The following is an 11,515-nucleotide window of genomic DNA, read 5'->3' as shown; positions in this document are numbered from 1 at the left end:
CTTTGAAATTTTCTGTTCAGCTCTTGTACCTCCTCATTTCTTCCATTTGCTTTAGCATCTCTATGCTGGAGAGCAAGTTTCAGTGTCTCTTCTGACATTCATTTTGACGTTTTCCTTCTTTCTTGTCTTCTTAATGACATTTTGCTTTCTACCTGTATGATATTCTTAGTGTCATCCCCCAACTCTTCTGGTCTTCAGTCTTTAGTATTTAATGTATTGAATCTGTTCTTCAGATGATCTCTAAATTCATGTGGGATATATTCAGGGTTATATTTTGGCTCTTGTGGACTTGTTTTCATTTTCTTCAGCTTCAATTTGAATTTGCATATGAGCAATTGATGGTCTGTTTCACAATCTTCCCCTAGCCTTGTTTTGACGGATGATATGGAGCTTTTCCATCATCTCTTTCCGCAGATGTAGTCAATTTGATTTCTATGTTTTCCATCTGGTGAGGTTCATGTGTATAGTTGTCTCTTATGCTGTCTAAAGAAGATATTTGAAATGAACAAATCCTTGGTTTTGAGGAATTCTATCATGCGTTCTCCAGCATCATTTCTGTCACCAAGGCCGTATTTTCCAACTACAGATCCTTCCTTTTTGCTCCCAATGTTTGCATTCCAATCACCAGTAATCATCAATACATCTTGATTGCATGTTTGATCAATTTCAGATTGAAGAAGTTGGTGGAATTCTTCTATTTCATCCTCACTGGCTTTAGTGGTTGGTGCACAAATTTGAATAATAGTGGTATTAACTGGTCTTCCAGGCCTGGGCAGTATTTCATTCTGTTGTACACAGGGCCACTGTGAGTCAGAACAGACTCGATGGTATCTAACAATTACTATCAGTATTTCTGCAACTTGAAAATACTCCTAAAATGTGATTACATAGTCTTTAGATCAATTTAAGCATCTGTTGTTGTTGTAAAGTGCTGTTGAATCAGTTCCAACTCATTACGACCTTGTATAGGGTTTCCAAGGAGTGGCTGAGGGGTTTGAACTATTGACCTTGCAGTTAGCAGTACAGTATTTATCCTACTGTGGCACACCAGGACTCCTCACATCCTATAGATAAGGGGTAGGGGATCTTTTTTCTGCCAAATTTATAACATAATTTGCAGACCATGCAATATTATCAGCTCAAAAATTAGCCTGCTATATTTGGTCAAATATTGAATTAACTCAGCCCTAATGTGTGGTGCTGTGGGTTAATGCACCAGACTGCAAACTCATTTGAACTGTAAGGTTGGTGGTTCAAGCTTACCAGCTACTCCTTGGAAACGCTATACAGGGTCGCTATGGGTTGGGACCGACTCAATAGCACTTCACAACAACAACAAATGTGATGCCTGAGTCCTGGTGTGGTGCTGTGGGTTAATGTGCCAGAATGCAAAGCTGTTTGAACTGCAAGGTCAGCAGTTCAAGTTCACTAGCTGCTCCTCTGAAAATCTATACAGGGTTGCTATGGATTGGAACCAGTTCGATGGCATTTAACAACAACAACATTGTGATGGCTGGAACTGCGGTTACCTTGGCAGGGTCAGACAAATGATTTTACAGGCCTTATACAGTCTGCGGGTTGGATGTTTCCCACCCCTGCTATAGATGAACATTACAGAGAGAGGCCTGGTGGCACCATGGTTAAGTTCTGACCTGCTAACCGAAAGGTCAGCGATTGAATGGAACCACAGGAGAAAGATTCTGTAACTATCATAGCCTCAGAAACCAGACGGGAGCAGTTCTTCCCTGCCCCATAGGTCGCCATGAGTCAGCCTGAACTCAATGGCAACAGGTTTGGTTTCGGTTACGTGAATAAATGCATCATTCTTCCTCTCCATGTATAAACACAAAACACTTGAACAAATGATTCCTGCTATATTGAAAAACAAAAAAAAGTGTAATTTTCTAACAGTGGAAAATGCCCAGCCCCACAGATGGCATTCTAGCCCATAACACATGTCAGCCTGGACGCTTGGGGAGGCAGGCAGGCGTTCACACTCATCATCTTGGGCTCTCAGGAAGCCCATGCTTAGGGCTGCTACTATGGCCCCTACTGTAGATGACGAAGCAGGGGCAGAGAAAGTGGCTTGTTAAGCATCACTTCAGAGATAGCGAGTGGCAGAGCTGGCACTCAAACCCATGACATCTAACTCCAAGTTGTGCACACTTTTTGCTGCACTCCAGTGATCAGATTTTTCAATAAAGGAAAAATGATTTAAAATGGAGCGATCAAAATACCCTACATACCATGGGTAAAAAAGCAAACACCCCACTGTTGTCAAGTTGATTCTGACTCACCCTATCTCACTAGGACAGAGTAGAACTCCCCCATAGGGTTTCTAAGACTGCAAATCTTTATGAAAGTCAGCTTTCTCATCTTTTGCTCAAAGAGCAGCTGGTGACCTTTCAGCTAGCAGCCAGATACTTTAGCCTCTGCACCACCACATTTCCTTACACCATGGGCAGAAATGTCATAGAGTGGGTATAGCACAGTTTCCATTGTAGAATATATGTACTGGGTATATTATGAGTGTTCATCACACAATTGTTTCTCTTTTTTATATGTTTGAAATTTTTTTTAATAAAGTATTAGAAAACAACAACAAAATAAAGCCCAGGCTGTCTGCACTAAAACATCATCCTATTCAACAGCACACAGTGCAAAGCACTACACGGAAGTTTTTAAACATTGCAGCTATTCAGTGATGCTTTGGATCATCCAGAGTTCCTCCTGTTTGTGTGTGGAGGGAAGATGAGGCTCTTTTGAGTGGCAGTGGTCTTTCTCCCAGAGTTGTGCTAGGCCTAGGTGGTCCTCACCATGAGGGGACGGGTGTTTGGAGAGGGACACCCCTCCCCTGGTGGGAGGGTTCTTGTTACCACCTTTGGAGCAAGGTCAGGCTAGATGTCCTAGCTGGGATATGGGGAAGGCCATTGCCACACTTTTCTTCCTTCTTCCCAGTGATACAGTGGCACCCAGCTCGACATTCTGCAAGGTCTACACCTTGACCCCCTTCCTGGCCAACAACCGAGAGAAGCGGGGCCTTGCCCTGGATGGGAAACTCAAGCATGAAGACACCAACCTGGCTTCCAGCACCTTGTGAGGACCCACCCACCTCCTCTGACCCTGATGCCCGACCTTCCTGTGGGCACATGTTCTGCTTGATCCCACCAGTGCTAAGACAAGACTCTGGCTCCCTTCTGCCCCCAGTGTCATCCAGGGCCTGCCCTCAGGGCTTAAACCATCAGGGAGGCTGTCCCCTACTCCTACCTGATCTCAGGGATGACCTGGAGAACAAGATGGACCATTAACCCGGGCTCTCTCACTTGATGCAGGGCCCTGCTGGCTTGTCTGAGGGAGGGCAACCCAGAAAGGTTTCCTGCAGGAGGCAGCAAAGATCCCGGTCAGATGGGCCGCATCCCCGAGAACAGGATATGAAGAGTCTGGGAGAGGTTTGGGGAGTCTGGAGACAAGAGGGCTGTGAGCTGGACAGGGCCAAATGTGGAAGGTGCTTTGGAGTCAGGGACCCCAGTCTCTGGTCACTTCTGCCCCAGGCATCACTGGCTCTTTCTGAGGTCATCCTGCTCTAGTGGCCATGGGATCCCATTTCACGCTACACACTGAGATCTGGCCCTTCAGTGAGGCTTTGGTCTGCCTCTGCAGCCTCCTGCCCTGCCCACCACTCCTGACAGACACCCTCTACTCCAGCCCGTGCACATGCTACCCACTTACCTCTAAGCCTTTTGTCATCTTCGCCACGCCACCCTGGTTCAAATCCTGCCTGCCTCAAGACCTAGTTTAAACACCACCTCCTGTGAGAAACCCTCCCTGAGTGCCCATCCCCCACCCGACCCCACCACCCTCTCTGAACTCCCAGTCTAGCTTTTTGTGCCTGGTTACTGGGCAAAAACCTTCCAGAGAAGCAAGATCTGAGAGTAGGTAGGATCCTTCCCCTCATCATCCTGAACACAGGCCAAGAGAAAGGCAGAGATTCCCGCCAGTGGATGTCACCGTTCAATTTCCAACCCAAGGTTCCTTGTTCTTGCTCCTGGAGGGCAGAGCCCACCTTTCTCACCTCCTTATACCCTGGACTATGCCTGGGTATGGTGGCTGAGTGGCCCAGGAGAGGGAGGGTGCTGTTTCCCACTATACCCCCACTTCTGCCATGCTTCACCCACCCAACAAGCACTCATTAACCAGCTTCCCAAACATTGCTTTGCAGGTTGAGGGAAGGAGCTAACCGGGAGATCCTGGGGATCATTGTCTCCTACAAAGTGAAAGTGAAGCTGGTGGTATCTCGGGGCGGGTGAGTGCTCCAGCCTAGCCCTAGGTCTCCAAATCCAGGGGGAGCACCCCTGATAGCCACAGCCTCCTGCCCTGTTCAGCCTGTGGGGCCGTTTATCTTCATCTCTAGTCAGCGGGTGAACTGGGCTTCATGACTTCCTGTCCCATCTCTTCCTCATCTTCTTCCACTTCCTTCTCCCCTCCCGACCTCTTTTGCTCTTATTCAGAGGGCCTCACTCCTCTCCTGTCCCTCCCATCTCTCTCTCTTCTCCCCCACCTTATCCTGGGTTTTGCATTGAGGTTTGGGCATGGGATGGGGGCTTCCCCAGTGGGTGCTATGCCTCTCATCACACGTCCTCAGACATAGAACCCACCACTGCCTTCAGGGGGAGTCCTGGTGTGGCGCTGTGGCTTAATGCACCAAACTGCAAAGCTGTCTGAACTGCAAGGTTGGTGGTTCAAGCTCACCAGCATCTCCTTGGAAACCCTATACAGGGTTATTATGGATCGGAACTGACTTGATGGCACTTAACAACAATAGCAATTGCCTTCAGTCTCAGCCAAAGGAGCTAAGACTCCCAGAGCTGGATGAGAGATATTCTAGTCTGAAGTGTCCATTTTTACAGATGTGGAAACAGAAGCCCAAATAATTCTAGTCATTTCCTGAAATCTCCTTCCTTAATCTCAGACCATGGGCTGGTTGCTGGAGACACAGAAATAGACCAGCCATATCATCTGCCCTGGACCATAGTCTACGTCTATTAAGATTTACAGCCTTGGAACCCTATGGGGCAGTTCTGCTCTGTCCTATACATTTTCTATGAGTTGGATGGAATCCACTCAATGGCAACAGATGTGGTTTTTATTATTGTTGTTGTTAAGGGCCGTCGAGTCAGTTCCAACTCATCAACCTGTATAGGGTTTCTGAGGAGCGTTTGGTGAGCTTGAACCACTGATCTTTTGGTTTAAACTGACCTTGCAGTCCAGTGCATTTTCCCATAGTGTCACACAGGACTAGGGTTTTTATTATGTTGTTGTTGTTAAGTGCCATCAAGTTGATTGAGACTCATAACGACCCTATATAGGGTTTCCAAGGAGTGGGCTGGTAAGCTTGAACCCTCGACCTTGTGGTTAAAACTGATCTCATGGTCTAGTGCTTTATCCCACAGCACCACACTAGGTTTTTAAAATTGTTGTTGTTGTTGTCAAGTGCCATCGAATCAGTCTGACCCATAGCGACCCTGTATAGGGTTTCTGAGGAGCAGCTGGTGAACATGAACCGCCGACCTTGCAGTTCAAACTGACCTTGCAGTCCAGTGCATTAACCCACAGTGCCACACCAAGACTCCACCTCAAAATCCAAAATCCCAAATCCCCAATCCCCATGTCTATGATCTTTGTAAGACCCATAGTCTTCTGAACGCTTTCCACATCTTTTTGGTCTCCCCAGGGACAGGCAGCAGAGGGGTTTTGTTTTTGTGCCTCCTTTACAGATGAGGACCCTGGGGCTCAGCGAGGACTCAAAAACTGTCCGGAGTAGAGGTGTGGGCGGGGTGGGGGTGGGTGGGCAGGGGTCTCAGTGCCCCAGGGCAGGACTAATGCTATTTCTGTGTATCTCAGAGAGACCTGCCTGCACTGCGCAGGGTGTGGTGGGAGGAGGTTCTGTGTTTTCTCTATCTTACTGGGCAACAGAGGCCGTGAATGAACATGCTTTCTATTTTCTCCTTATCTGAACTCTCTCCTGACTACTTCTTCCACCTCCTCTGATCCACCCAGCCTGTTGGGAGATCTTGCATCCAGGTAAAGCCCCTCCCTTCTACTGGTGGAGAGCCCAAAAGCCACAGATAGATAGCCTGATGGTCTAGAGCTATAGGACACTGGGGTTAGAGGAAATTTTAGCAGTCATTCTAGATTGCCAGGCTAGAACCCTTTCCAGAAGGAGTAGGGAGACTACCGTTTCTCCTTAAAAAGCTTCAGCCTGTTCTTCCAAGCTATCTACAGATTGCAAAGACCAATTTCATTGGTTGGGAGTGTGGCCTCCGAGGACACGGTTGGAACTGCTGATTGAATTATAGGATGTTTGGGAGGAATGCACGCTTTGTGGCTTACAAAACTAACAAGAACTGATGGAGTGTTGTTAAGGCAAGGTCCTTAGGAGATCTGTTTCTGTCAATGAGATTCCATTGTAGGCAGTGGGATCCACTTGCATACCAAACTCGGTAGTTTTGCCTTCTCCTGTCACAAGATGATACTGTTGCTCATCACAAAAAATCACAATCCAATTTAAGAGGTGAAATCAATTCAGTTCATTTCAGTTCAGTATAAATCAGCAAAGAGTTCCTGAGCCCAGACGTGTGTCCAGGCTCGTGCTGGGTGCTGAGGTCCCAGAGAAGAATCAGGAATGACCCCTGCCTGCCTTTGATCACTCCTGGTCTGGTGGCAGTTGAAGACCCAGAGTCTACCACCCCATATGGTTTTAGTAAAAGTTTGCAAGTTCTTTCTTCCTCCAACTGCCATTCGGATAACTCACTCTTTCAAGTCAACCTGAAGAAGCAATCTTTGTTGGAAGTTAAAAAGAAGAAAAAAAGAAAAACCAAATTGTTTCGACAGCCTTATGAAACTTACGGAGGCGAGTAAAGAGTCCCTTAGGTAGCAAAATGGGTGGTTTGACTTCATCCAGAGATGCCTTGGAAGTCAGACCTAGGATCTGCTTCTGAAAGGTCACACCATCAAAAACCTTGTGGAGTTCTACCCACACATGGCAACTACCTACAACAAGGATATCACCAGGCATGAGTTTCACAGTTGAACCAAACCTTTTGCCTGCCTCATTCCCCAGAAGTTCCAGGGATTCTAGAAAGCACAGTGTTGCTGTCCCCATTTTCCTGATATGTTCAGTGAGAGGCAAAAATATAAAGTGCCCCAGTAGGTGGTGGGGTTGGTAGAGCAGACTCTTCTGGTTGCATAGCTGTTCTCCTGACCACGGTGCCCCTTCCTCCTCCCCAGTGGGCCTTGAGCACCAAGATCAGTGAGATGTGGTGAGTGCCTTTGGGGCATCACAGTTGGGAGAGCCTCCTAGAGCAACATCACCCCAAAGCAAGAGAAGGAGCCCTCAAGGACTGTTGTTGGCAGTGTGGAGACCACAGGGTGGGGAATACCTTCTTCACTCTGAGCTTCTATCCCATAGCAGTTCAAGGTACACATCGTGGAGCCAGAATCCTAGGTCTGCCATTTACCTTTAAAAGCTGTGTAACCTTGAGCAAGATACTTTCATTTCCTCATGCCTCGGTTTCTCCATGTGTACATTGGGGATTACAATAGGGTTGTGAGGATTCAACAAGTTACTCAAAGAGGGGACTTGGCATACAGTAGGCACTCTGTGAATGTCTACTGTTGTTATTATCTGTCCTTCAAGACCTGGTCAGAAGCACTGGCTGGTGGCAACATATCCCCTGCTTTTCCTAGGCTTCATGTCTTTGTGCTTAATGTAGACAGCCCTGGGGGGAGGGGGGATTTAACTTGACTTTCATTGAGTGAACTGACCTGACAGTGCTTCGTTCACATAGCAGGGGCCTAGACTCACCTGAGAATCTTTATAGGAACCTCCTGGAGATGGAGTTTCTGCCCGCTGACTGGGAGATAAGATGGGGTGAGGGTGGGAGTAGTTCCTATCAGGAAGTTGGGAAGGGCAGTGTCAGGGTGGTGGCAGCAATTTAAGGCAAGTGGGTTCCCAGGGCGGCTTTGCAGCCACCGTCCACCAGGTACACATTACCCTGGGCAATCTTCCTCCTCCCAGCCTCGTGGAGTCCAGGAATCCTTCTCAGAAAAGGGACTAGAGGCCACATTTCATGACTCCCGGCCCAAAGCTGCCTCCTCTGACTATGAGACCAGTCCTCAGACTGGTTGAATCTCACGGGGTCTGGGTCTGTCTTTCAGTGACGTAGCCGTGGAACTGCCCTTCACCCTGATGCACCCCAAGCCCAAAGAGGAACCCCCACATCGCGAAGGTGAGCAGTGACCAAGAGTCACTGGGATGGGATTTGCAGATTGCAGCCCTCCTCCCTCTGGGTTAGCCTAGCATAGCATCACCGCTTTCCCTCAGCAACCCAGGGCCTTTTATTGGACCCACAATCCCTTCTGTGACCTCACCAGGAAACAGAGAAGCCTGGTTGTTATTCTTTGCTTCTGACTCTACTGCCCCCCAAAGGGGCTACACAAATAAGATGAGTCCTGGATGTACCCTCTCCATCATTCCCCCGGTGATTCAGATTACTCCTATTTCATTAAGTCTAGAACAGTTTCAAGGAGCTCTGGTAGCACAGTGGTTACGAATCGGGCTGTGAACCGCAAGGTGAGCAGTTCAAAACTACCAGCTGTTCCGCAGGAGAAAGATGAGGCTTTCTGCTCCCGTAAAGATTTACAGCCTTGGAAACCCTGTACAGGGTCGCTATGAGTTGGAATCGACTCCACGTCACATAACAACAACAGAACAGTTTCAATGGAAAGAGACACGATACTGTGTACCACAAGGAAAGAAAAATTCCCCTACAATAAAACCATGAAATGCCAAGGATTGTAAAAAACAAAATCCTAATTTCAGAAATCTTAAAATATAGGAAAAAAGTGTTTATGTTAGTGTTAGTGAAAGGCATGCATGCATGGGGGAAAAATAGTCTAAGCTAAGTGGGAGACCTTGTTAAAAGGAGCAGGGGTTAAGAGGGCGCTCTCTGAATGGACTTCAAAGGTTCATGGAAACATTCCATTTTTCCACTAACTTTTCGAAGCCCCCTCATTTGGGGGCTGAGGTGCGGTGGGCATCCTCCTCCCCAGGCCCTCCCCCTGCCCTTAGACCAGGAAGGAGCACCTTCTCCTTCTTCCTTTGCTCTCCCTTTCTTAGCCTGGTTGACCCGAGGTGGGGAACCTGCACCCACCTGCCCCCTTGCCCACCCACTCACTAACCACTCAACGCCCCTCCCGCCCTGTGTTTAGTTCCAGAGAACGAAGCGCCAGTAGATACCAATCTCATAGAACTTGACACAAAGTAAGCCAATTGCTGCCTGCAGACGTCTGGGGGTGGGTGGGCCTCGGGCGGGTGGTGTGGAGGGGTCATTTGCATATATACTTATTAACCTCTGAGGAGCAGCTGGTCTAACCCCATCTGCTGAGATCCGCCTCTGCCCGCCTCTTCAGCAACCCGCTTGCCTGCATGTGACTTGAAGACCTTCCGTGCCTGTTACTCTTCCTCCTGCCTTGGTTTGATCTGTCTTCCTTCCTCGTCCTTGCACGCCCGTCCGTCAGTCCATCAGTCCATCCGTCCACCCACTGCGCCTGCCCGGCTCACGCGGGGCTGGCACAAGGTCCTGGACTCGGACTCTTCTGTCCCGTCCACCTCCAAGCAATGGAATCAGGCCATGGGGTGGGAAGGTTCCAGGATCTAGTTGCTTCTGCCTTCTGCGGATTTCCCTTCGGTAAAAGGCTACCTTGTCACCAGACAGTGGCCGGAGCGGGAGGATCTGGGCTGGCGTAACAAACCACCTCCAGGGCGAAGCGGTGGTTTTCTCAATCCAGCACCAAAGTCACCCTCAAGAGAGATCTGGGGTGTGGGGTCTTGAGTCACTCCACAAAGTCACTATGTAGCTGCCTGAACTCCGTGGGTAGAGAACTTGGGCTTCCTGGCTGGTTCTAAGTTGACATATTTAGTGGTAGAAGAGAACCCACTGTTCTTAGAAACAGTTAGTATTGAAACCCCACTCAAGCACTCTTTCCCCCACGCCCCTGTTCTCTGCTCTCCTCTTTAGATCGCTCCACCTCTAGCTAACACTTCTGGGGAGAAAAGATTCCATGGTTTTCTCTTGCATTAAGCCAAGCCATTCCTTCTTGTTCAGAAACAGGAATGTTTCCCAAGAGCAGTTGTAGGTGAAGGGGTGCTTGGGCCTGTTCTTGGGGAGTTCAGAATATGCTGTGAAGGCACTGGTGGCTTGGAGTTGGAACGACTTCTTTCTCTGATCCTCAGCCCCACACAGAGCCACACAGCAGTTCCCATTTAACAATTCTCTCCTCCCCACTCCTGGAGAACCAGTTTACTTTTCCAGCCCTTGAGCATGAAAGTCAAACTCAGGCCATGCTATGCCATTTCCACAGCTGGAGTCCAGAAGTGACCACTCCTCTCCCACCAGTGGGCACCCAGATGTGCCAGCCTGGAAGGCCTTCTGCCCAAGGCCAGCCTTAGAGGCTGTATTTAGACCAGGAAGAGTGTGATGAGTGAGTCCTCAGTCAGCCAGGACAGCCAGGCTGGCCCCCTGACCCCTCTGGGTATGTCTACCCTCCCAGCCCCTGCAAACACACCCTGTTTTCCTTGTTTCTCCCACCAGTGATGACGACATTGTATTTGAGGACTTTGCCCGCCAGAGACTGAAAGGCATGAAAGATGACAAGGAGGAAGAGGAGGATGGTACCAGCTCTCCACAGCTCAACGACAGATAGACTGGGGCCAGGCCCTCCCTCTGGGCAGCTCCAGGTCCTCTCTCTTGCACTCGGATGCTTATTCGTCTTCTTCCTGTTCTGGATCCCCATTCCCTTTGTTCTTCCAGTTTCTACCAGGGGCCCCAGTGGTCTTTCAGGTCATGATGGTGAACCTCTGGCCTCAGGACTGACCCCACAGCCTCCAGGGCCACAGTGAACCCCCCTTAATCCCCTACCTCCTAATATCACCTCCTTTTCATACTCGCCTCCAGAAAGGCCACGGCAAGCCCTGGCCTTGGAATTTGAGTAGAGTTGGGGAGCAGAAAGGGGAGGAAGGGCAGGGGGTCATGGTGATGGTGGGCAGGAGGTTTGGAGGGATACGATGAGGGCTAATGACACATGAGAGCATGTCCACAGTCCCAGGTGGTCACCACAGATCTGGCAGCTAACAGATGACCACACTGAAAGCTACCTGTTTGCAGAAGAGGTCACTGGAGGAACCCGGGTTTGCAGTTCTGGCTGGGAAGGGGAGACTTCTAGGGAGACTCTCAATGCCTTTTTGTAGTCCCCGACCTATTAAAGACATCCACCCTCAACCCCTACTCCTGCCCCATGTCCCTCTGTGTCTGACAGTGGCATTAGTGAAGGCCTATAGACCCTAGGAATAGAGAAAAGGAATCAGACTGACTCCCTTACCAGGAGTTACCTAGTCTAACGCAAGTGTACCTGCAGTGTTTTTTTCTTATTTCTTATGTTTGTGGGTACATATTTG

The 11,515-nt window shown here is 48.9% G+C and overlaps 1 protein-coding gene across 1 annotated transcript in view; it reads left to right on the top strand.

The window, feature by feature from the left end:
• ARRB1 (arrestin, beta 1) overlaps positions 1-11,217 on the top strand; it is a 96,349-nt gene extending 85,132 nt beyond the window's left edge. Inside the window, exons 11-16 of the mRNA XM_006875418.1 lie at positions 2,959-3,096; positions 4,220-4,303; positions 6,058-6,081; positions 8,218-8,288; positions 9,271-9,322; positions 10,653-11,217. Coding sequence (XP_006875480.1) covers positions 2,959-3,096; positions 4,220-4,303; positions 6,058-6,081; positions 8,218-8,288; positions 9,271-9,322; positions 10,653-10,764 — 481 coding nt within the window. The 3' untranslated portion in view covers positions 10,765-11,217. The remainder of the gene's footprint in view (positions 1-2,958; positions 3,097-4,219; positions 4,304-6,057; positions 6,082-8,217; positions 8,289-9,270; positions 9,323-10,652) is intronic.
• The last annotated feature ends 298 nt before the right edge of the window (positions 11,218-11,515 follow it).

This window comes from Chrysochloris asiatica, unplaced genomic scaffold, assembly GCF_000296735.1.
Source record: "Chrysochloris asiatica unplaced genomic scaffold, ChrAsi1.0 scaffold00326, whole genome shotgun sequence".
Classification (NCBI taxonomy): domain Eukaryota; kingdom Metazoa; phylum Chordata; class Mammalia; order Afrosoricida; family Chrysochloridae; genus Chrysochloris; species Chrysochloris asiatica.
This window is presented reverse-complemented; position numbering and strand designations above follow the sequence as displayed.